Source organism: Heptranchias perlo, chromosome 31 (genome assembly GCF_035084215.1).
Source record: "Heptranchias perlo isolate sHepPer1 chromosome 31, sHepPer1.hap1, whole genome shotgun sequence".
NCBI classification, from domain to species: domain Eukaryota; kingdom Metazoa; phylum Chordata; class Chondrichthyes; order Hexanchiformes; family Hexanchidae; genus Heptranchias; species Heptranchias perlo.
In genome coordinates, this window is record NC_090355.1 from 34548663 (window position 1) to 34571778 (window position 23116).

General features: G+C 45.0%; 1 protein-coding gene across 1 annotated transcript; it reads right to left on the bottom strand.

Moving 5' to 3' along the window:
- Positions 1 to 1768: 1768 nt before the first annotated feature.
- Positions 1769 to 19958, bottom strand: LOC137300706 (bile salt-activated lipase-like). The gene is made up of 11 exons (XM_067969965.1): positions 19673 to 19958; positions 18742 to 18889; positions 17784 to 17903; positions 17151 to 17348; positions 15193 to 15323; positions 9729 to 9836; positions 8782 to 8899; positions 7431 to 7620; positions 6025 to 6228; positions 4956 to 5153; positions 1769 to 2007 (listed from the first exon to the last, which is right to left on the bottom strand). Exons 1-11 carry the CDS (start codon positions 19739 to 19741, stop codon positions 1830 to 1832), a joined length of 1662 nt encoding a protein of 553 aa, XP_067826066.1. The 5' UTR covers positions 19742 to 19958; the 3' UTR covers positions 1769 to 1829.
- Between the last annotated feature and the right edge of the window lie 3158 nt (positions 19959 to 23116).

Consider the following 23116-nt stretch of genomic DNA (forward strand, 5'->3'; position numbering starts at 1 on the left):
AATGTTTTCTTTTTGAGAACTTGTCACAGATCAGGGGTAAGTCACTGACTATTCTGTAGAAAACCATGATTCTGTACTTGAGATACAGGTCAGAATTTCTGTGCTGAGGTCACATCTTGCTGAAATGTGATTGTTCTGTTTGGAGTAACTGATCACCGTTCCCATTTCCTCCTCTGCCTCCTGCCCCTTTGCTCCAAATCCCCAAAATACATTGGATCCCCATAACACTGTGACTATTTTCCTAGCCATCCTCTTCAACATGAAGCACTTGGGCTCAGCTTGCTGCCATCTCCATCCAAGATTTCAAATTCACAGTGTGCACAAATTTCAGGGGTGAGGAGGAGGGTTGTGAATATTATTCAAGGTTGCTTTAAATTAAAATGAGCCTGAGCAGGTCATTGATCAGACTGATCTATGACAGTCTAACACTTGGCGTTCCACTGTACCTCAAAACATGTTCAACTCTGCTTTTCTGATATTTTCTGTAACATTGGTGGGCCAGAAAAACAAACCACTTGTCACTGATTGTCAGGGGATAGATTACCACAACTCACAGTTCATAATTACCCAGAGAGTTCCTGATCTTGGCCAAACCATCTTAGAGGCACTGACCGAAAATAGGAGGAAAAAATAAAAGTTTTATTTTACAAGGATGTAAAATTGCTACAAATTCTAAGTATCCCAGGGCTGTGATTGCTGCAAGTTCTAATGTTCATGGTCCCGCAGGAGGCCCATTTAGTTTAAATCGTGTTCCCATTTATTTGCATATATCCCAAGCTGCTGATACTAACAGATTCTTGGTGTTTTGATTTAGAATTTATCCACCAATGAGGCAGCAGCACTAAGAACAGTTTCCAAACAGCGCAAACCAACAAATTAGAAATATATAAGCACAAGTAAGATGGAATTGTCAGGGTTCGTGTGCTGTACATGGTCTCTGATGCTGGACTCCAAAGTCACTGACCCCAGGATTGGATTCGGAGTTCAGAAAATTTTCATTGGGATGCCCTGTCTCTAGTGTAAGTATGATGCAAAATTGTGTTTACTAAACGTAGTCGTGATAGAAAGCGTTCAGTGAACTATCAATATCAATCCATACAGCCCTTTATTTTGTGGCACTGATAACTGGATACCTTGGATCAATGGGAACTTCAACCTATGCATCAGACACATCCATCAGGAATTTTCTCAGAGATGCTCCCGATTGGCCACCACAAATTCGGCGGACGTCCCTTTTATGGGGAATGTGTGGGGTTCCCGCCGAGGTTACAGTGGCTCATCGGGAGACAACCCCACTCCCACCCTGAGGAAATCCTGGCAATAGTTGAATGTAGCAAGTGCTGTTCTGGGGACTGTCCTTTTTTGGTTCTCAGGCTGTGGGTGAAACTGCCAAGGCTCCAATTATTGCCCATCCCTAGTTGCCAGTGGTGGTCTTTCTCCTTGAATCCCTGCAGTCCTTGAGGTGATGCTGTGTTTTCAGCGTTTCCCATTGAGAAAAGCACCAACAACTTATTTCCATCTCCTACTAGGTGCAGCCCCAAAGTAATTAGTGGCGGAATATGGAATCATTCCTTCATAGTTACCTCCTTCAGTGAGCAGGGGCTAGTGGTACATATCTTGGATACAAAAGTTTTTTGAGGGGGAGGAGTTGGTGGGGGGAAGGAAATCTGACTCTACACACCTGCTAGTCTAATTCCATCATGAATGCAGTCAGCTCACCCTAACCAGTCAGGCAAAGTTAAACACTAATAAGAACAGACCCTTTTTTTTAAGCTATAAATAAAGGTTTATTTCAGAATTGCACACTGATTAAACCCATCCGAACAGGGTTATAGTGTCGCTTCCAAAGCGGCATACGTCTGGTTCCAGAAGCTGACGCTGTCATAGCGAAGCCTCTGCTTGACAGAGTTCACGTCGATATCCTTGTTAATGTCCAGATACTGGGTGTACGTAGACGTGTACTGGATCCATGGGGTGGGCACTTTGGATTCACCCCTACTAGGATCACTGAAAGACAAAACAGATTCAGTCACTGCTGGTTACATTCTCCCCGAGCCACTTAGAGGAAAAAAAACTTGTATTTATACAGCACCTTACCACATCTCTCAAAACATCCCAAAGCACTTCTATTACCGTAATGTAGGCAAGTGCAGTGGCCATTCATTGCATAGCAACTACTGAGATGAATGATCGGTAAGTCTGTTTTTGGTTGAGATAGGAGCGTTGGCCAGGAGAATGCCCTGCTACTCTTTTTAAATAAAGCCGTAGCATCTTAGACCCTGTTCCTGTGGTTGAGGTGGATGTTAAGTGTTGCGTTTGAAGGACAGCAACTCAGTACTGCACTGACCTTTTAGCCTCAATTATGCGCTCCGGTCTTGAACCCACAACCATCTGACTCGGAGGCAAAGGTATTACCAACTAAGACAAGCTGACACGCAAATCGGGAAGGTGGTTCTTCTTGGACCGCCCGTGCCTCGTTCTCAGTGGTGAGTTACTGGATGCTTGGAGACTGCCCTCACAAAAGTGCCCAAAACTGAACGAAGTACTCCAGATGGGGTCTGAGCAAGGCTGTGTGCAACTGAAGAATAACTTCCTCCCCTTAGTATTCCATAACCCTGCAAATTAGTCCTCTTCAAGAACCTACTATATTATGTCCAATTGCATTTTGAAAGTTCCTATGGAATCTGCTTTCACCACTCTTTCAAGTAGTGCATTCCAGATCTTAACAAACCTCTGAAAAAATTTCTCCTCATTTCCACTAGTTCTTTTGCCAATTATTTTAAATCTATGACCTCTGGTTACCGACCCACTTGCCAGAGGAAACCGTTTCTCCCTACTGCCTCTAGCAAAACCCCTCATAATTTTGAATACCCCTTAGGTCTCCCCTTAACCTCTGCTCTAAGGAGAACATTCCCAGCTTCTCCAATCTCTCCACATAACTGAAGTCCCTCATCCCTTGTATCATCCTGGTAAACCACCTCTGCATCCTCTCCAAGGCCTTGACATCCTTCCTAAAGTGTGGTGTCCAGAACTCTACACAATACTCCAGCTGGGGCTTAACCAGTGATTTGTAAAGGTTTAGCATAACTGCCTTGTTTTTGTATTCAGTGCCCTTATTTACAAAGCCAAGTATCCCATACACTTTCTTAATCACCTTATCAACTTGCCCAGCCACCTTCAAGGATTTGTGAATATGCCCCCCCCCCCACCAGGTCCCTCTGCTCTTGCACCCCCCCTCAAAATAGTGCCATTTAGATTCTACTGCCTCTCCATGTTGTTCCTCCTAAAGTTCATCACTTCACACTTATCCACGTTAAATTGCATCTGCCATGTATCTGCCCATTTCACCAGTCTGACTATGTCCTCCCGAAGTCTGCTACTATCCTTCTCACTATTTGCTATGTTGCTAAGTTTTCTACCATCTGTGAACTTCGAAATTGTACTCCCTATAGCCAAGTCCAGGCCATTTATATATAATAAGAAAAGGGTACTTGGATGTGCACTTGAGGTGCCGTAACCTACAAGGCTACGGACCAAAAGCTGTAAAGTGGGATTAGGTTGGATAGCTCTTTTTTGGCCGGCACAGACATCTTGGGCCGAATGGTCCCTTTCTGTGCTGTAAATTTCTATGATTCTATGAGAAGCAATGGCCCTAATAACAACCCCAGTACATACTTCTCTCCAGTCAGAAAAACATCTGTTCACCACTACTTTCTACTTCCTATCCCTTAGCCAATTACGTACCCAAGGTACTATTATCCATTTTATACCACGTGCTTCTATTTTCTGAATAAGTCTCTTATGTGGCACTTTATCAAATGTCTTTTGAATGTCCAGAGATATAACATCTACTGCACTACCTTCATCAACGCTCTCTGTTACTGCATCAAAGAACCCAGTCAGGTTAGTCAGACACGATTTCCCTTTAACAAATCCGTGCTGGCTGTCCCTTATTAACCAATGCTTCTCCAACTGAGAATTAATTTTGTCTTTACCAATGGTCTCTAGTAGCTTTCCTAACACTGAAGTTAGATTGACTGGCCTGTAGTTACCAGATTTATCCCTCTCCCCTTTTTTGAACAGGGGTGTAACATTTGCAATTCTCCAGTCCTTTGGCAACTCCCATATCCAAAGAGGATTGAAAGATTGTGGTCAGAGCTTCTGCTACGTCCCCCCTAGCTTCCCTCAGCAATCTAGGATTTATCCCACAGCTGATGTTAAACTGACAGCTCTGTTTCTCCCTCCCTTAAATACTGGAGTGACATTTGCAATTTTTCAATCCAAAGACACTGGAGAAAATGTCTTAAAATAAGAGCCTCGATCTCAAAATAATTTGCATGTTTACCAGAACTCTCAGAATATAAAGCTGCTAAACATCAAAATGTTATGGTACTGTAGCCCAGTGGTTATGGTCGTGGACTAGCAACCCAGAGGTTTTGAGTTCAAATCCCACCATGGTAAATTGTGAAATTGAATTCAATCTGGTAATATGTATATTGGTAACCCAATTGGTTAATTAAGGTCGTCCAGGGAAGGGAACCTGCCAACCCTACCTGGTCTGGACTACAGGTAACTCCAAGCCCACTTTTAATGTCCTCTGAAGGGACCTAGCAAGTCATAAAGAGGTGCCATCTTTTGGATGAGGCGTTAAACCCTGTCTGCCCTCTCAGGTGGACATAAAAGATCCTATGATATTATTTCGAAGAAGAGCAGGGGAGTTCTCTCCGGTGTCCTGGCCAATATTTATCCCTCAATCAGTATAACTAAAAACAGACTGGTCATTATCGCGTCACTGCGGGATCTTGCTGTGTGCACATTGGCTGCCCCGTTTCCTACATTGCAACAGTGACTAGGCTTAAAAAAGTATTTAATTGGCTGTAAAGCACATTGTTGTATTCCGAGGTCATGACAGGCGCTATATAAAGGCAAGTTCTTTCTTAATTCTGTTTCCTTACCCAGTGTGGGCAAAATTGGTCCAGTAGGCGATTATATGTCTCGAGACGTCTCTGTCCCTCGGCCGGTATCCGAGTGGAGTGGCAAACGGTTTTCCAAAGACGTACTGAAGGTCTTCAGCGTGATCAGCCCCCAACCAATTGGGAAAAATAGGAGCCCGGGAGGGGTAGGAAAACACGTAGCTGAATGTCTGTGCTCCCCTGGGAGAGAGGGAGCGAGGAAAGAAAGAAAGGAAGGAGAAGAAATGACAAGAGGAGGAAATGTAAGCACAGATCAAAAAATATGGAAGGAAAATATCAGTTAAAAATGTTGTTAAACACAGGTTTTAAAAACATAATGTTACATAGAATTTACAGCACAGAAATAGGCCATTTGGCCCAACTGGTCTATGCCAGTGTTTATGCTCCACATGAGCCTCCTCCCACCTTATTTCATCTAACCCTGTCCTTCTGTTCCTTTCTTCCTCGTGTACTCATCTAGCTTCCCCTAGATGAGCAGCTGCTGTGGGGGGTTGCAAGTTCCAACCCCCCATCCCTGAATTCCTGATGTCAGCTGTGGGGATGTGTCCAGCTGAGGCCAGGCACTTTGGGGAACAGGGAAAAGATCAAAGAAAGAGACCACCCCCCCACCGGTCTGTTTTTGTTCCATGATCAGAACAGTACTGCCAAGGGACTGGGAGCAAAGTCTGCCTGTCCCTTCGGCTGTGAACAGTACAGGGAGACCCAGACAGGAAAAGAGTAGAGAATAACTTTTTTTTAAAAAGAATATTTTTAAAAAATAATATAGCTTTCAAACAAAATGGTCTAAAATACTTTTGTAGCCTTCCAGTGGAAGTATGTGGATATGATACGGATTCAAGAGTGGGCTGATATAACATACTCATGACTCAATAGCCTGTGTGAATGGACCAGGATGTTGGGTAGATATCGTGCTGATTGGCGGAGGAGAGGTTCATCCTCCCCTCCCTCTCATGGTGGTACAGTCTGATAGTCCCCACTTCTATCAACCACCTCACCACTTGCTTGAACACAAGATGTAACCATATATGGCAATGTCTGGCTGGTAACTTACTGAGCATGTTGGTAATGAAGATCCAATGCCAGTTGTGTGGGGACCAAGAAGAGGACATCCGTCTCCAGCTCCACCACTGTCCTTTTAATGGTCTTTTGACTTGGAGTGGAAGGCCAGTCCTTGGTGTATTGTGCATAAGTAATGTTGGTACCTTGTCCTCTCGTGTTCATGGTCAGACCTTGAATGAGGTGATACAAGTCCTCCCTGTAGATATTAACAAACATTCAAGTTCATGAGAATAATATATGGACAATTCTTTTTTCCAAGTATGCAGATAAATTATTCATTTTCAAGTGTTGATACTGCAATGGCAGTGAATCACAGGCTAGGTTTTTATTCAAAAACAAGTCAACATATTGTGTATGCTGTCCATTGCACCATCTTCTATAACCACGTATCCAATCCCTCTCTGTATTCTTTCTCAGTCACCAATATGGAATGGATGTGTCTATCAAAAGTGCAGTAGAATTTCTCTAACTATGCTATATGGTGTCCAGGAGCTTCCTTGGCGTCACTGAGAATAGTGTTTATTTTCTTTTAAATTAATATTTTTTACTTTCACCAATTTTATATTTTATCACCTAGTCGTTGTCTCTGATGGTCCATGTTAGCCAGCTTCACGGACTCCCCAGAGACTGCCCAGTCTTGCCTCTTCCCTCTGCTGGGAAGTGCTGTAGTGTTCACTCTTATTGGAAACATCGCAGATCGGCAGCTGAGGGGAGCAGGATGTAAACCCATGTCTGTTCCCCATGCTTGGTACTGAATTAGCTTGCGAACAGGTCCTTGTAGATTAATAAAAATATAATTTTTTTCAGTAAGTTACCCTGAACAAATGCAAGTAAAGGGCTGTCAGAGTTAGGTTTGGTAGCCGCCCCTGCCAACCCTGGCCAAAGGAACCTGTACACCAACTGATATCTCTCCACCCTCTTCCTGCGTTTCCTGATGCTGGTCAGAGACAGCTTGAGCCATTTCATGTAGGCGCTGTCTGACGATAGCCCTCTTTCATGATACCACTGGAACAGAGCTTCACAGTATAAGTTATACAGCAGCAGGAAGGAGTGGGATGTGCATTTAATTCCCCCCAGTCCCCTACACCACTAAGTTCTGAATCTCTACCATGGAGAGATGACAAACGGGAGCTAGTTGCTTCTTCACAAAGAGTTCTGAAAGGGGGGGGGAAGGGGGGAGGGGGGAAGGGAGGGGGAAGGGGGGAGGGGAGGGGGAGGGGGGAGTCACCTCCAGCAAACTCTTGCACCCCTCCAATGATCTGATCTGAGAGAAGCTTGAGAAAGTATTGTGTGTGATGTAGAGACTCAGGAAGGGAAAGGAGTGCCTTAAAAGGAGGGAGTCTCACCCTCAACAACAAAAAAAACAACACACTCAATTAAATAAGACGTGTCCCGTACGGATAGGTCTTTCCTAGCCCAGCCTGATTGATTGAAGGAACATCCAGGCCAGCAAAAAGATGTCCGTCCATATTGTTAACACCAGCAATGTAATCGACACCAGCAGCATTGTGGTAGAGTTTCTTTGGCTCATCGGGAATAAAGTCTCCATCGATGACGGGAGCCCATATCAGGTAGAATACAAGTGGAACTATGAGATGAAAAGAAAAGAAGCAGCCAGTCAGTCAGTTCCACTCCAGTGCAAAATTATACTGTGAACTCATCCGCCGCTTAATAGAGAACTGCTGCCATATCCAGAGCTGCACCACACAAATGGGCTCTTCACTCCCACACACCTTTGCTTAGGTGGGACAATGGGACAGTCTGAGGCATAGGTGACTCCATACCTTCCTCCAAAGTTGCAACCATATAAATTCACATGATGCAGTCTTGGAACAGGTCACGCTGATTGCGCCATTTTTGTCCTGTTACAAGTTAGGATCTTGCCTTAGATATTCTCTTGGGTACAGCAGTGCTGGTCACTCCACTAAGTGGTCTGAGCACCTTACGTTCAGAGGTGTAACCCATACTGCCTAATATCTAACTACATGACAGTGTAGCCCAGGGGTGTAACAATAGGATCCCCTTGTGATCTGAACTGGATATTGTGTCTGTCACACGTACCCCCATGTGAGCCTCTCCATCCTTTTCAAAGGCGGACCGAGAATGCATTCAGTAAGATGAAGCCAGATATGAGTCGTTAAGCTGCATTATTTTACAGCAAGTGAACACGCAAAGCAGCAGTTACGACAGTTACAACTTTTCTTCACATACTACCACAAATAATGAACACGCAACACTTCCCCACACCAGTGGGTTATCTTACTTGACTCAAACAAAATAACTTCTAATTGTTCTTCTGCATTCTAATCTTCTGAGTCTGGTGAAAGCTTGCCCCCTGCAGCTTTCTGCTTTAAAAATCCTGCCTGTCAGTGACTGTCTCTGTTTTTATCTCCCTGTGTGGGTGGGTGGGTGTGGGCGGGGGGGAACCAATGCCAGACAACCCCTACTGAGTGCCTAGGACCAGGGACCTCCCAATACAATGGACACAAGGTGTTTATCAATTACCAAGACAGGCTAATGAATTGCTTATTGTTCTCAGTCTTGGGAAAAGCTATGTCAATACTCAGCCCATTATCAGTTTAACCACCTTTCAGTTCAATACTATTTTTTTTAATGAATTGATCAATACATTTTGCTTTGAAGACCCAAAATTTAAATGCAACACTTTTCCAGTTTTTTTCTGTGGAAATATGGTCAAAAGTTCTCAAAAGGGACAAGAGCATTCACATCATCTTTTCATGTATCTTACCTTCCAAGTTTACAAGCTTTAAGGGAATAGCCAAAGTGACAGCTTTGGGGTCTGTGATCTTCAGGCAGGCCATCATGGCAGCAGGGTCATCTTTTGGACAGCCAACCTTCGCAGCAAGCTGAAAGTTACCAGACCAGGCGTTAGTACCTTCGGACAGAATGAGTATTATTCCTATTAGCACTTCTCTGCATTTGACAACCAGTGGCCTCATTAAATAGGCCCAGGTCAGGTCTATATTTGGGCCAAATACAGAGTACAGCACATCTCCATTCTTCCTCCAAGAATGTACCTTAGACCCAAACTCAGAAGACCATTCCCTGCACACTACTGTGACGTTTACATTTCCCGCATCAACCATCCTCGAGGTTGCAAAAGATTGCCATTTTGTGCCAAGTTATGGACACTCCCATGATATTGGGCACTCATGTGATAGTGGGACTTCCATGCCAACAACAATCTTTATAGACATAGAGAGACTGGTGGCTGCCATCCCATCAGTGTGGGCTGAGTTTGAATGCAGGTCCCAGAGGTGAAAGGAAACTTTTCCAATGCACTGTGCCACCCAGCGCCCCCCCAACTCCACCTCCCCAGACACCATCTGCTGCTTGAAAGGCCAGAGAGGCAAGCTGCTCCCCAGATGTGCATGAACAGTTCTGGGGTGACGCCAACTTGATGTGCTCTCTCTCCTTATGAAGCCCCTTCCCTAGCCTAGATCGAGAACCACCCTGTGGAAAATCACTGGCATAAACCCATGTTCTACCTCAATGTTTCAGAGCAATAACATTTTTTACCATATTAAATAAACCAGATAATTTGACACTGATCATAGGCCCAGCCCAATCCAACTCAGCCCGGATCAATTTGGCATTCACTCAACTCTTAACTTCTGAAGGAGAATTTATTGAGTGGCATATCTGTTAATTACCGCTACATGCAGTTCCACTAACCTTCTGTGCCCAGTGCATGGGGTTCCTCTGAACTGCCCAGGTACAAGTAGCTACCCCACTCTGTGAAATCGCTCGCTTTATTAGTCCTTTATTGTATGGTGACAACGTCTGTGAAAGAAAGTGAAGATGTTATCAGAAAGATATGAATAGGTTTGACTTGTAGAACAGATTCATTAAAGAATTTTTTTTTAATTCGTTCATAGGATGTGGGCGTTGCTGGCAAGGCCAGCATTTATTACCCATCTCTAATTACCCTTGTGAAGGTGGTGGTGAGCCGCCTTCTTGAACTGATGCAGTCCGTGTGGTGGAGGTACTCCCACAGTGCTGTTAGGTAGGGAGTTCCAGGATTTTGACCCAGTGACAATGAAGGAACAGCCATATATTTCCAATTTGAGATGGTGTGAGACTTGAAGGGGAACGTGCAGGTGGTGTTGTTCCCATGTGCCTGCTACCCTTGTCCTTCTAGGTGGTAGAGGTCGCGAGTTTGGGAGGTGCTGACGAAGAAGCCTTGGCGAGTTGCTGCAGTGCATCCTGTGAATGGTACACACTGCAGCCACTGTGCGCCGGTGGTGAAGGGAGTGAACATTTAGAGTGATGGATGGGGTGCCAATCAAGCGGGCTGCTTTATCCTGGATAGTGTCGAGCTTCTTGAGTGTTGTTGAAGTTGCACTCATCCAGGCAAGTGGAGAGTATTCCATCACACTCCTGACTTGTGCCTTGTAGATGGTGGAAAGGCTTTGGGGAGTCAGGAGGTGAGTCACTCGCCGCAGAATACCCAGCCTCTGACCTGCTCTTGTAGCCACAGTATTTATGTGGCTGGTCCAGTTAAGTTTCTGGTCAATGGTGACCCCCAGGATGTTGATGGTGGGGGATTCGGCGATGGTAATGTCGTTGAATGTCAAGGGGAAGTGGTTAGACTCTCTCTTGTTGGACTTGATCATTGCCTGGCACTTGTCTGGCGCGAATGTCCAGGTCTTGCTGCATGCGGGCATCGACTGTTTCATTATCTGAAGGGTTGCGAATGGAAGTGAACAATGTGCAATCATCAGCAAACATCCCTATTTCTGACTTTATGATGGAGGGAAGGTTATTGATGAAGCAGCTGAAGATGGTTGGGCCTAGGACACTGCCCTGAGAAACTCCTGCAGCAATATCCTGGGGCTGAGCTGATTGGCCTCCAACAACCACCACCATCTTCCTTTGTGGTAGGTATGACTCCAGCCACTGGAGAGTTTTCCCCGATTCCCATTGACTTCAATTTTACTAGGGCTCCTTGGTGCCACACTCGGTCAAATGCTGCCTTGATGTCAAGGGCAGTCACTCTCACCTCACTTCTGGAATTCAGCACTTTTGTCCATGTTTGGACCAAGGCTGTAATGAGGTCTGGAGCCGAGCTGTCCTGGCAGAACCTTAACTGAGCATCGATGAGCAGGTTATTGGTGAGTAAGTGCCGCTTGATAGCACTGTCGACGACACCTTCCATCACTTTGCTGACGATTGAGAGTAGACTGAGGGGACGGTAATTGGCCGGATTGGATTTGTCCTGCTTTTTGTGGACAGGACATACCCGGGCAATTTTCCAAATGGGGGTGGAGAGAGATTGGAGCTTGTCTTCACGATCCATACTCAGGATCCACATCAAGCATCCCTAATATAGTACAATGGTTTAGATGCAGTATGAACATATGAAAATGACGGGCAGGAAAAGACATGCTAATCCATCGAGCCTGCCCCACATTCATGATGGCTGAAGCATCATGACTAGACACTAGGTGTTTCTGCGGCCGCAGACGTGACTCCATGATGGTATGTTGCCTCCCTAGTGCCAGGGTCAAGGATGTCACGGAGCGGCTGCAGGACATTCTGAAGGGGGAGGGTGAACAGCCAGAGTTTGTGGTCCATATCGGTACCAACGACAACGGTAAAAAAAGGGATGAGGTCCTGCAAGCAGAATATAGGGAGTTAGGAAATAAATTAAAAAGCAGGACCTCTAAGGTAGTAATCTCAGGATTACTCCCAGTGCCACGTGCTAGCAAGAGCAGAAATAGGAGAATAGACCAGATGAATGCATGGCTTGAGAGATGGTGTAGGAGGGAGGGGTTTAAATTCCTGAGGTACTGGGACCAATTCTGGGAAAGGCGGGACCTGTACAAGCTGGACGGGTTGCACCCAAGCAGAATCGGGACCAAAATCCTCGCAGGGGCATTTGCTAGTTCTGTTGGGGAGGGTTTAAAGTAGTATGGCAGGGGGATGGAACCAAAGGGCAGGTACAGATAGGACAAATTCAGACCAGGAAATGGGATGTAGAAAAGCAGTTAGTGACGTAGTTAGCAACTCAGAAAGGCAACAGAAGCAAAGGTTAAATAGTGTTCAGCATAGGAATTAGACGGTGTTAAAGGGTATATACTTCAATGCAAGGAGTATTACAAACAAAGCAGATGAGCTAAGGGCACAGATAGACACGTGGCAGCATGATATCATTACTATAATGGAAACCTGGCTTAAAGAGGGGGATAATTGGCAGCTCAATATCCCTGGGTATAGAGTTTTCAGGCAGGATAGAGTGGGTGATAAAAAAGGAGGGGGATAGCATTATTGGTTAAAGAATCAATTACAGTTGTGAGAAGGGATGATATGCTAAATGGATCATCAATCGAGGCCATATGGGTTGAGCGAAGAAATAAAAAAGGGGCAGTCACACTACTAGGAGTGTACTATAGACCCCCGAATAGCGAAAGGGAGATAGAAGAACAAATATGTAGGCAAATTTCTGAGTGCAAAAATAAGAGGGCAATAATAGTCGGGGACTTCAACTACCCTCACATCAACTGGGATTCAAACAGTGTGAGGGGCACAGAGGGCGCAAAATTCTTGATCGGTGTCCAGGAGAACTTTTTTAGCCAGTACGTGACAAGCCCAACAAGAGGGGATGCAATTCTACATTTAGTCCTGGGAAATGAAGATGGGCAAGTGTGTGAAGTGACAGTGGGTGACCACATTGGGGATAGTGACCATAATTCAGGTAGTTTTAGCATTATTATGGAAAAGGACAGAGTTAAATCAGGAATAAACGTTTTAAATTGGCGGAAGGCAAATTTTACAGAAGTGGACTGGACACAACTACTTGAGGAGAAATCAGTGGCAAGCCAGTGGGAGGCACTAAAAAGTGAAATTCTATGGGTACAATGCAGACACGACCCCTCAAAGAAAAAGGGTGGCACTGCCAAATTTAGAGCCCCCTGGTTGTCTAGAAGTATATGGGGCAAGATAAAGCAGAAAAAGAAAGCTTATGACTGTCACAGAAAACTAAATACTGCAGAAAGCCTAGAGGAGTATAGAAAGTACAGGGATGACGTAAAAAAGGAAATAAGGAAAGCAAAGAGAGGGCATGAAAAAATATTAGCTAGTAAGATTAAAGAAAACCCAAAGATGTTTTATCAGTACATTAAGAACAAGAGGATAGCTAAGGAAAAGGTGGGACCCATCAGGGATGATAAGGGTAACTTATGTGTAGAAGCTGAGGATGTGGGTAGGGTTTTAAATGAATATTTTGTCTCCATAGTCACAAAGGAAAGGGATGATCCAGACGTAGTAGTTAAAGAGGAGAGGTGTGAAATATTGGATAAGGTAAACATAACGAGAGAGGAAGTACTAGAGGGGCTGGAATCCTTGAAAGCTGATAAGTCACCAGGGCCGGATGGATTGTTTCCTGGGTTATTGAAGGAAGCCAGGGAGGAAATAGTGGATGCTCTGAGGATCATTTTCCAATCCTCACTAGATACAGGGGAGGTACCGGAGGACTGGAAGACTGCAAACGTAGTACCATTGTTTAAAAAGGGTACGAGGGAACGGCCGAAAAATTATAGGCCGATCAGTCTTACCTCGGTGGTGGGCAAACTATTAGAATCAATACTGAGAGATAGGATAAACTGTCACTGGAAAGGCATGGTTTAATCAGGGATAGTCAGCATGGATTTGTTCAGGGAAGGTCATGCCTTACAAATCTGATTAAATTCTTTGAGGAAGTGACAAGGAAGATTGATGGGGGTAGTGCAGTGGATGTTGTCTACATGGATTTTAGTAAGGCATTTGACAAGGTCCCACGTGGCAGACTGGTCAGAAAGATAAAAGCCCATAGGATACAGGGAAATGTGGCGAATTGGATCCAAAATTGGCTCAGTAACAGGAAACAAAGGGTAAAAGTCGATGGATGTCTTTGTGAATGGAATTCTGTTTCCAGTGGTGTGCTACAGGGCTCAGTGTTGCGTCCCTTGCTGTTTGTGGGAGATATTAATGATTTGGACTTGAATGTAGGGGGCATGATTGGCAAATTTGCAGACAGCACAAAAATTGGCCGTGTAGTTGATAGTGAAGAGGATAGCTGTAGACTCCAAGAAGATATCAATGGGTTGATGGAGTGGGCGGAAAAGTGGCAAATGGAGTTCAATCCGGAGAAGTGTGAGGTAATGCACTTAGGGAGGGCAAACAGTAAAAGGGAATACGCAATAAACGGGAATATACTGAGAGGGGTAGAGGAAGTGAGAGACCTTGGAGTGATTATGCACAGGTCCCTGAAGGTGGCAGTACAGGTAGATAAGGTTGTGAAGAAGGCATACGGAATGCTCTCCGTTATTAGCCGAGATATAGAATACAAAAGCAGGGATGTAATGATGGAACTGTATAAAACGCTGGTAAGGCCACAGCTGGAGTATTGTGAGCAGTTCTGGTCACCACATTACAGGAAGGAATTAATTGCTTTGGAGAGAGTGCAGAGACGATTTACAAGAATGTTGCCAGGGCTTGAAAATTGCAGTTACGAGGAGAGATTGGATAGGCTGGGGTTGTTTTCCTTGGAGCAGAGGAGGCTGAGGGGAGACTTGATTGAGGTGTACAAAATTATGAGGGGCCCAGATAGAGTAGACAGGAAGTACCTGTTTCCCCTAGTGGAGAGTTCAAGAAGTAGAGGACATAGATTTAAGCTGATTGGCTGAAGGATCAGAGAGGACATGAGGAAAAACTTTTTTACCCAGAGGGTAGTGGGTGTATGGAATTCACTGCCCGAATTGGTGGTAGAGGCAACTCTTTTAAAAGGTACCTGGACCTGCACCTAAAGTAAGCTGCAGGGCTACGGACTGGGTGCTGAAAGATGGGTTTAGAATGGACACCTGGTTGTTTTTCGAGCCGGCGCGGACACGATGGGATGAACGGCCCCCTTCTGTGCTGTATCTTTTCAATGGTTCTATGGTTCTAAGTCTGATTCTATCAACAGTTTCAGCAGTGGATAATGATGAGGAATAGGAACCCTGGCTGATATTATTTCCCCTCTCTAGCCCAGCGTCACAGGCCAATTGTAACATCCTCACTGCTGCTCCACCTCAGATGAGCTAACTCAGTACAGATCAGGACTGAATCTCAGATCTGCTCTGATCCGCCACATCACCCATCAATGTCATACTCGAGTTACCTGAAGGGAGACACTAGCGCCTCCTGCTGACTCTCCAAAGATGGTGATTTTATTTGGGTCTCCACCAAATGCTGCAATATTCCTCTTCACCCAACTAATGGCCATGTGCTGGTCCCACAAACCGTAGTTACCTGTTCAACAACAAACAGCACTGATAAATGACATGGCACACATAAGGACCACAGCACAGAAAGACTACTGCAGAGCACAGTATGGCACAGAGGGCACTGAGTGACACAGAGCAGAGTACGGCACAGAGCAGAGTATGGCACAGAGGGCACAGTGTGACACAGAGCAGAGGGCATACTATGGCACAGAGAACACAGTATGGCACACAGAGCACAGCATGGCACAGAGAGTAATACCTATATTCAAGAAAGGAAAAGGATAAACCAGTAACAATAGACCAGTTAGTCAAATGTCAGTTGTGGGCCAACCCTTAGAATCCATAATTCGAGATAAGAATAGTGAGCATTTAGAAATGCGCGGGTTAATCAAGGAATAATCAGCTAGCACGGATTTGTTAAAGGCAAGTTGTGATTAAAAAAATAGAGTTTTTTTTGAAGAGACCATGGAGAGATTGCAGTGAATATGAATATTCAGAAGGCGTTCAGCAAAATGACTCACAAGAGGCTTCTTAGAGAAGTTCAGTGCAGAATAAATGACCAAATCCCTGGAGTGGAGCTTAGACCCATGACCTACTGACTCTGAGGTGAGCGTGCTACCTGTTGTGGCAAGCTGAGACTCCAGTAACACTGAAGAAAGGAAATTTCTTAATATAAAATGGAGTCTTGCCCTCAAAAAAAAATCATCACCCAAGAGAAACAAATATGTTGAGAAAACATGGATTTCATGTAACGCAAAATGCCAAACCAAACAACTGCGGGCCCAACCAGGGCGAGACATTTACTCGTCTTCTCTGCCCGTTTGGTTGAGGACGATGGGCTAATGATTGGCACCTGGTTCGTTCTGGTCCCACGTGAAACACTGACCTCTTCGGGTGCGGACCAATCTGGTATCTGCTTCCAGCCTTTTTCTCTTTTTGATTTCAGATTCCCAGCCTTCCCACGGTTGTCACCTGTTGATATCCCCACACGGTCAGGGACCCGTACACGCGCCCCACACAGGGACTGAACCAGCTGTAGCCGCATGCAATGGTTTTGAGTGGTACCAACACGCCGCCACCCTGGCGACACTACAACAACAACTTGCACTTACACAGGACTGCAGTGTCTGTATCTGCAACTTACCTGACCCAAGAGAAACGTTACCAAATTCAATGAAAGTTAAAAACAAAAAGCTGGGTTTTATTTTGTGCGGCTCACTCCTCTGCTGTCCTCCTTCCTCCCAGAAAATAAAATGAGTCCCTGGAAAGTGTTTATTAATAGAATATTCAAGAGTGGAGCCAACTCACGCTGCTTTGGAACCACAGGTTTATATCTGTCATTCTTTAAATATTATCCTTTAGTTAAGATGTGTTGTTTCGGGGGCTGGGGCAAGAAAGAACAACTTGCATTTATATAGTGCCTTCCACATCCCAAGACGCTTCACAGGAGTGATTATCAAACAAAATTTGACACCAAGCCACATGAGATATTGGGACAGGTGACCAAAAGCTTGGTCAAAGAAGTAGGTTTTAAGGAGCGTTTTAAAGGAGGAGAGAGAGGTAGAGAAGTTTAGGGAGGGAATTCCAGAGCTTAGGGCCTAGGCAGCTGAAGGCACGGCCACCGATGGTGAGACAAAGAAAATCGGGGATGCGCAAGAGGCCAGAATTGGAGGAGCGCAGAGATCTCGGAGGGTTGTAGGGCTGGAGGAGGTTACGGAGATAGGGAGGGGAGAGGCCATGGATGGATTTGAAAACAAGGATGAGAATTTTTAAAATCGAGATGTTGCTAGACCGGGAGCCAATGTAGGTCAGCGACCACTGGGGTGATGGGTGAACGGGACTTGACACTAACCTGGTGCATTGGCATCTCCTGTGCTCAGGAAGCCCAGCGGCCCGACCCGATAGTTGAAGGTAACGACGATGACATTCCCTCGGGACGCGATCTCCAGCCCATCGTACAGGTAGTTATTCAGGAAGTTGGCGCCATGTCCAGCTCCCGCGAGGAAGCCTCCTCCGAAGATCCAGATCATGACAGGCAGGTTAGTGGACACTAAGGAAGGGGGGTGGGGGGACATGCAGACAGTTTGATCAGATTAAAGCCAGTATAACAGCAGATGGTTAAAAATGTGCAGCTTGTAAGTATTGCTGTTTACAAATAAGTTCAGAGATCTCCTTTAACATCACCTTATTCACATTCTGAAAACATTTATTTTTCATAACTGTGTATCTACCTTGTGATGCACTGGACCAGGCAATGCTCAATGCCACCCCTGACTACAGAAAGTGTAAAAGGCACCACTTCTCTACACTGTCATAACTTCCCTTGACAAGCACAAAACTTAACAAAATATATTTTTTAAAATGGAGCCATGGATGAAAGGACAGTGGAGCATGTTCCTAAAATTGATGCAAGTTTACAATCTGTAGGGATCTTACTCAGTTGGGTACAGTTTTAGGCTGTGGTTTTTTTGTAGTTGTTTTGTACCTGTTCTCCCCTGAGGGATCCAGATGTTCAGGTAGAGACAATCCTCACTCCCAAAGACATCGTTCTGCGCCAGGGTTGTCTGGAAACATCTGGGTTTGAACTTTTTGGTTTTCAGAACATCTGGTAATAAACACAAACACTGGGAGTTAGAAAGAAACAAAAAAATCTGTTATCTCAGTAAGGTTACAAGATCCGCCTGTGCTGTATGATTCCATGATTCTATGATTCAGAGTGGGGTTTGAGCCTGGAACAGTTCAGCTCTGTAAAGCTGTCAGTCAGGGCATTACCACATTGGACCAATGTGGGGTGAGGGGCAGGCATAGTTCTAAAGGTGTTTTTGCCCTTTGTCAATGCCACCCTGAAACAAACAAAGACTTGCATTTTTATAGCACCTCTCATGACTTCACGACAGCCCAAAGTGTTTTACAGCCAATGAAGTACTTTTGGAGTGTACTCACTGTTGTATTGTAGGAAACGCGGCAGCCAATTTGCACACAGCAAAGTCCCACAAACAGTAGTGTGATAATGACCAGATAATCTGTTTTGATGTTGACTGAGGATAAATATTGGCCAGGACACCAGGGAGAACTTGCCAGCTCTTCTTCGAAATAGTGCCGTCGGATCTTTTACATTCAGCTGAGAGGACAGACGGTTTAACATCTCATCTGAAAGATGGCACCTCCAACAAGTGTAGCGCTCCCTCAGTACTGCATTGGAGCGTCAGCCTAGATCAAGTCTCTGAAGTGAGGTTTGAACCTACAGCTTTATAACTCAAGAGGCGAGAGTGCTACCCACTGAGCCACAAGCCAGTCGGCAGAGCATGAGAGCGTTCAGGGTAATTCTGATTTTCTAACTTCCTTAGCCTCCACTCAGAACCTGGGACGCCAGCATTCAGTATTTTTATTCATTTTTAAGTGAAGACAGAGGCATTGGAAATGAGTTAAAGGCAGTGAGTTACCAGGCCATCCGGGATGTGGTTCAGCTTTCTCAAATCGCTTCGGAGGTGCGGCAAAAGGAATCCCTTTGAAAATATCCACAGACGCGAATAACCCATCTCTTTTAAAGGTTCCTTCCACACGGCCACCTTCAGTGTTCACCACACCCAACTGCAGGGACGGAGAGACAGAGGAAGAGAGACAAAGAATCAGTGAAGGTCACCTGTGATCGGCTCAACCAGTTAGTGCAGAGCTGCTACCCCCCAGCATCCTGTACACATTCAACAGCTCCTTGTTTTTATATTCTGTGTTCCATATGTAAAACCGAGAACCAATAACCTTTTCTACCCACACCCTATGTAGCTGCATCTGTAGATCTCCCTGTTTCTCCACTCTTAATAATCTTACCATTCTATGTACGTATCTTTCCACTGTTTTTAACCAAAATGTCAGGTACAAACCTGGTTAGATACAGAGTGAAGGTCCCTCTACACTCTCCCATGAAACACTCCAAGGGCAGGTACAGCACGGGTTAGGTACAGAGTAAAGCTCCCTCTACACTGACCCATCAAACACTCCCAGGGCAGGTACAGCACAGGTTAGATACAGAATAAAGCTCCCTGTAATGTGCCTGAACATGTTTTAACCCAATAGAGGAGCCTCCCTCTGAACCAATGTAATATTTTGATTCTCCACACCGGCTATTCCTGTGCCTTTCCTTCGTGCTAATTTGTGCTTAACGACACCTCTTTTATGTGTGGATTCTCATGGATTTATAATCAGACTGCCCCATACTCGTTACACTAAGCACCTCTAGCTACCATTGGACAGTCATCCACCACAGTGAATTGGGAGCCAAACCCAAGTTCTCAGGGAAAGGACAAGACGCCAACTGACCGCAGCACACCCCACACCCCCTGCTCACCGATTAACGGACAGTCCGCCCAGACTCACCGTGGCTCTTGATGCAGCACCGAGGAAGCAACTGCTGAGCACGACACTCAGAAACACCCAGCAAGCCATCTCTTCATTCAGAATCTGAGATCCCCATATATATATATACACAGAGCCTGCACCGTACGCTGCCACGCAGATAACACCGCCAAGGTTGATCTGCTTAGTTTAGTAAACAAGCATATCTTAATGACTTATTATTTAACATGGGTAGATATTTGTATCATCAAAGACAGGCTATCAAGGCCAATTTAACAACACATCGTCAGTCAACAGAAATTCAGTAAATGGCCTGCTTACTGCTTTTCAGATATTTCCCTATCCCTACCCCCCCACCCCCCGCCCACCCCAAACCATGATTTTATCCAGACTACTAGGACATAAAATCTTATAAAATCATCACACCCACAGCGTATCTTATCTGTGTAACTGTGTAAAATCGAGATGCACACATAGAAATGTTTTGGCCCGCTCAGTAGCCTAGTGGGTAAATGCACTGTCGGTCTAGATCTGAGCTGTACATACCTGAGGGGCGTCCGACAGGTGATCTTATACAGAGGGATGCGAGCTGGTAAATAGGATGGGAAAAGATAAATTGGAAGATTATTTTAAATTAAATTGGAAGGGACACAAGAGGACACAGGGTCAAACTGGTAGGAAGAATAAGGAGGCCACATACTGGTTGGATAATAAGAGTTTAATTGGGATGGAGGAGCAAAGGGCTCTGGGGGTACAGATACACAAATCACTAAAAGTAGCAACACAGGTTATTAAGGTCATAAAACAAAACAAACCAAGCACTTGGGTTCATTGTGAATAAGAATCGAAAAGCAGTGAAGATATCGTTAAACTTGTATAGAACCTTGGTTAGACCACACTTGGAGAACTGTGCACAGTTCTGGTCTCCATATTATAGAAAGGATATAGAGGCACTGGAGAAGGTGCAAAGAAGATTCACAAGAATGATACCAGAACTGTGAGGATATACTTAACATGAATGGCTGAGGCTCTTTTCTCTAGAATTCAGGAGAAACTTCTTTACCCAGAGAGTGGTGAGAATGTGGAACTCGCTACCACAAGGAGTAGTTGAGGTGAATAGTGTAGATACATTTAAGGAGAAGCTAGATAAACACATGAGGGAGAAAGGAATAGAAGGATATGCTGATAGCATGAATTGAAGCAAGGTGGAAGGAGGCTCGTGCGGAGCATAAACACCAGCAAGGACCTGTTGGGCTGAATGGCCTGTTTCCGTGCTGTAAATTCTATGTAATTCTGGACGAATTGAATGAATGGATGAATTAAGATGGGCTGAATGGCCTTCCTCAGCCATAATTATCTTGTGACACGTCAATGCCTTTGGGGAGGGGAAGGGGAAATCTAAAATGAAATGGTGTTTTAACTGCATATTTAATGAGAAAGATTGGGAGAAATGGACAGGGCTCTGAGGAGGAAAGGGCCAATATTCCATATTCAAAGTGTTCTACAATGGGATTCTACCACCAACCATCTCATTACAATACAACATTTTACATCAAATGTGCTAGCCATCGAGTTCATGGCCACCTGTTCACAGCCTGACCCCGTTCTCCAGGCAGAGCGTGAGATGGAACCAGCCTCACGATCGTATCAGCTCAAGGCTCAGGCGAGTCGGATTTTCCTGAGCCTCAGCCAATCCTATTTGGCATCGACGGCCACATTTTAGTTCAGCCAAAGTCAACTGCGATGGTTCTACTGTAGTTGTGACTGTGTCAACTATGATTCAGTGGTCGCACTCTCGCCTCTGAGTCAGAATGTCGTGGGTTTAAGTCCCACTTTAAAGACTTGAGCACAAAATCTAGGGCGACAATCCTGGTGCCAGTACTGAGGGAATGCAGCAATGTCAGAGGTGCCGTCTTTCGGATGAGATGTTAAACCGAGGCCCCGTCTGCCCTCTCAGGTGGACGCAAAAGATCCTACGGCACTATTTTGAAGAAGAGCAGCGGAGTTCTCCCTGGTGTCCTGGCCAATATATATCACTCAACCAAGATCAATAAAAACAGATTATCTAGTCATTTATCTCATGACTGTTTGTGAGACCTTGCTATGCGTAAATTGGCTGCCGTATTTCATACAACAGTGACGACACTTCAAAAGTACTTCATTGGCTGTAAAGCACTTTGGGACGTCCTGAGGTTGCGAAAGGCACTATATAAATGCAAGTTCTTTGTTTTTACCAGTGGGGGTTCTCCCTGGCATCACTCAACGAGTTTAAACAAGGCCACAGATTTCAGTAACACAAATGTGGAATAGGCTTAAAATATATCTGCACCCTTTTAGTTCCATTTATTCCTCTCATCCTAGAATGTTACTGCACAGGAGGCCATTTGGCCCATCGTGCTTGTGCTATCTCTCTGAAAGAGCTATCCATTTAATCCCATTCCCCTGCTTTTTCCAAATATCCTTGGCTCTGTGGGTAGCACTTATGCATCTGAGTCAGAAAGTTGTGGGTTCAAGTTCCACTCCAGGGACTTGAGCACTAAACCATGGCTGATACTTCAGTGCAGTACTGGGGGAGTGCTGCACTGTTGGAGGTGCTGTCTTTCGGGTAAGATGTTAAAACTGAGGCCCTGACTACTCGCTTAGGTGGATGTAAAAGTTCCCATGGTACCATTTCGAAGAAGAGCAGGGGAATTCTCCCCGGTGTCCTGGTCAATATTTATCCCTTGACCAACACCACTTAAAAAAAATGATTATCTGCTCATTATCACATTGCTGTTTGTGGGACCTTGCTGTGTTCAAATTGGCTGCCACGTTTCCTTCATTACAACAATGACTTCACTGCAAAAAAAGTACTTCATTGGCTGTAAAGTGCTTTGGGACGTCCTGAGGTCGTGAAAGGTGCTATATAAATGCAAGTCTTTCTATTTTTAGTTATCCACTTCCCTTTTAAAAGCTATTATGGATTCTGAATAACATGACACAGCTGCCCAATGTCACTACATTGTTCTATCTCCTGATATACAAAGGGCCACTGCTGGCTGCCAGGTCTAACCTGAAGCTCATCTTGGGTGTCATGTTCATATTACAACGGTTTAATGTGTGAATCCCTTGAAAGATGCGAGTGTGTCATAGCTTTCCACTGTAAGTTGCAGCTTGAATGTGTGCTATGCTCAAATAAGTACGAGATGCAATGAAAGATCTGTAAGTTTGTGAGAGTTTGGCTTGGGTGAGCGATAAAGTTGGGACAGATGGAAAGGCAACTTTTTGTGACATGGAATCTTGCACCAGCTTTTTGTTATGTGAAACTGCCAAGTAGTCTGACCTTGTCAGGTTCATTACACAACATTCAGCCTTGCCCACTACCTTCTGCAAGACAAGGTGCCCTGCCACCATGGGACCGTGGCCTCCTCACACTTGCCTCCTAAAATGCACATCCATGTTGTCAGTTATCAAACAAGGGGGGGG

Bases quoted from the DNA above. Each gene is read 5' to 3' on its own strand.
- LOC137300706 (XM_067969965.1), bottom strand. From the start codon at position 19,741: ATGGCTTGCTGGGTGTTTCTGAGTGTCGTGCTCAGCAGTTGCTTCCTC. The intron at 17,904-18,741 runs GTAACTCACTGC...GTTTATTACCAG, and splicing joins ACCACATCCCGGATGGCCTG to ATGTTCTGAAAACCAAAAAG. The intron at 15,324-17,150 runs GTTAGTGTCAAG...GTTGTTGAACAG, and splicing joins AGGAGATGCCAATGCACCAG to GTAACTACGGTTTGTGGGAC.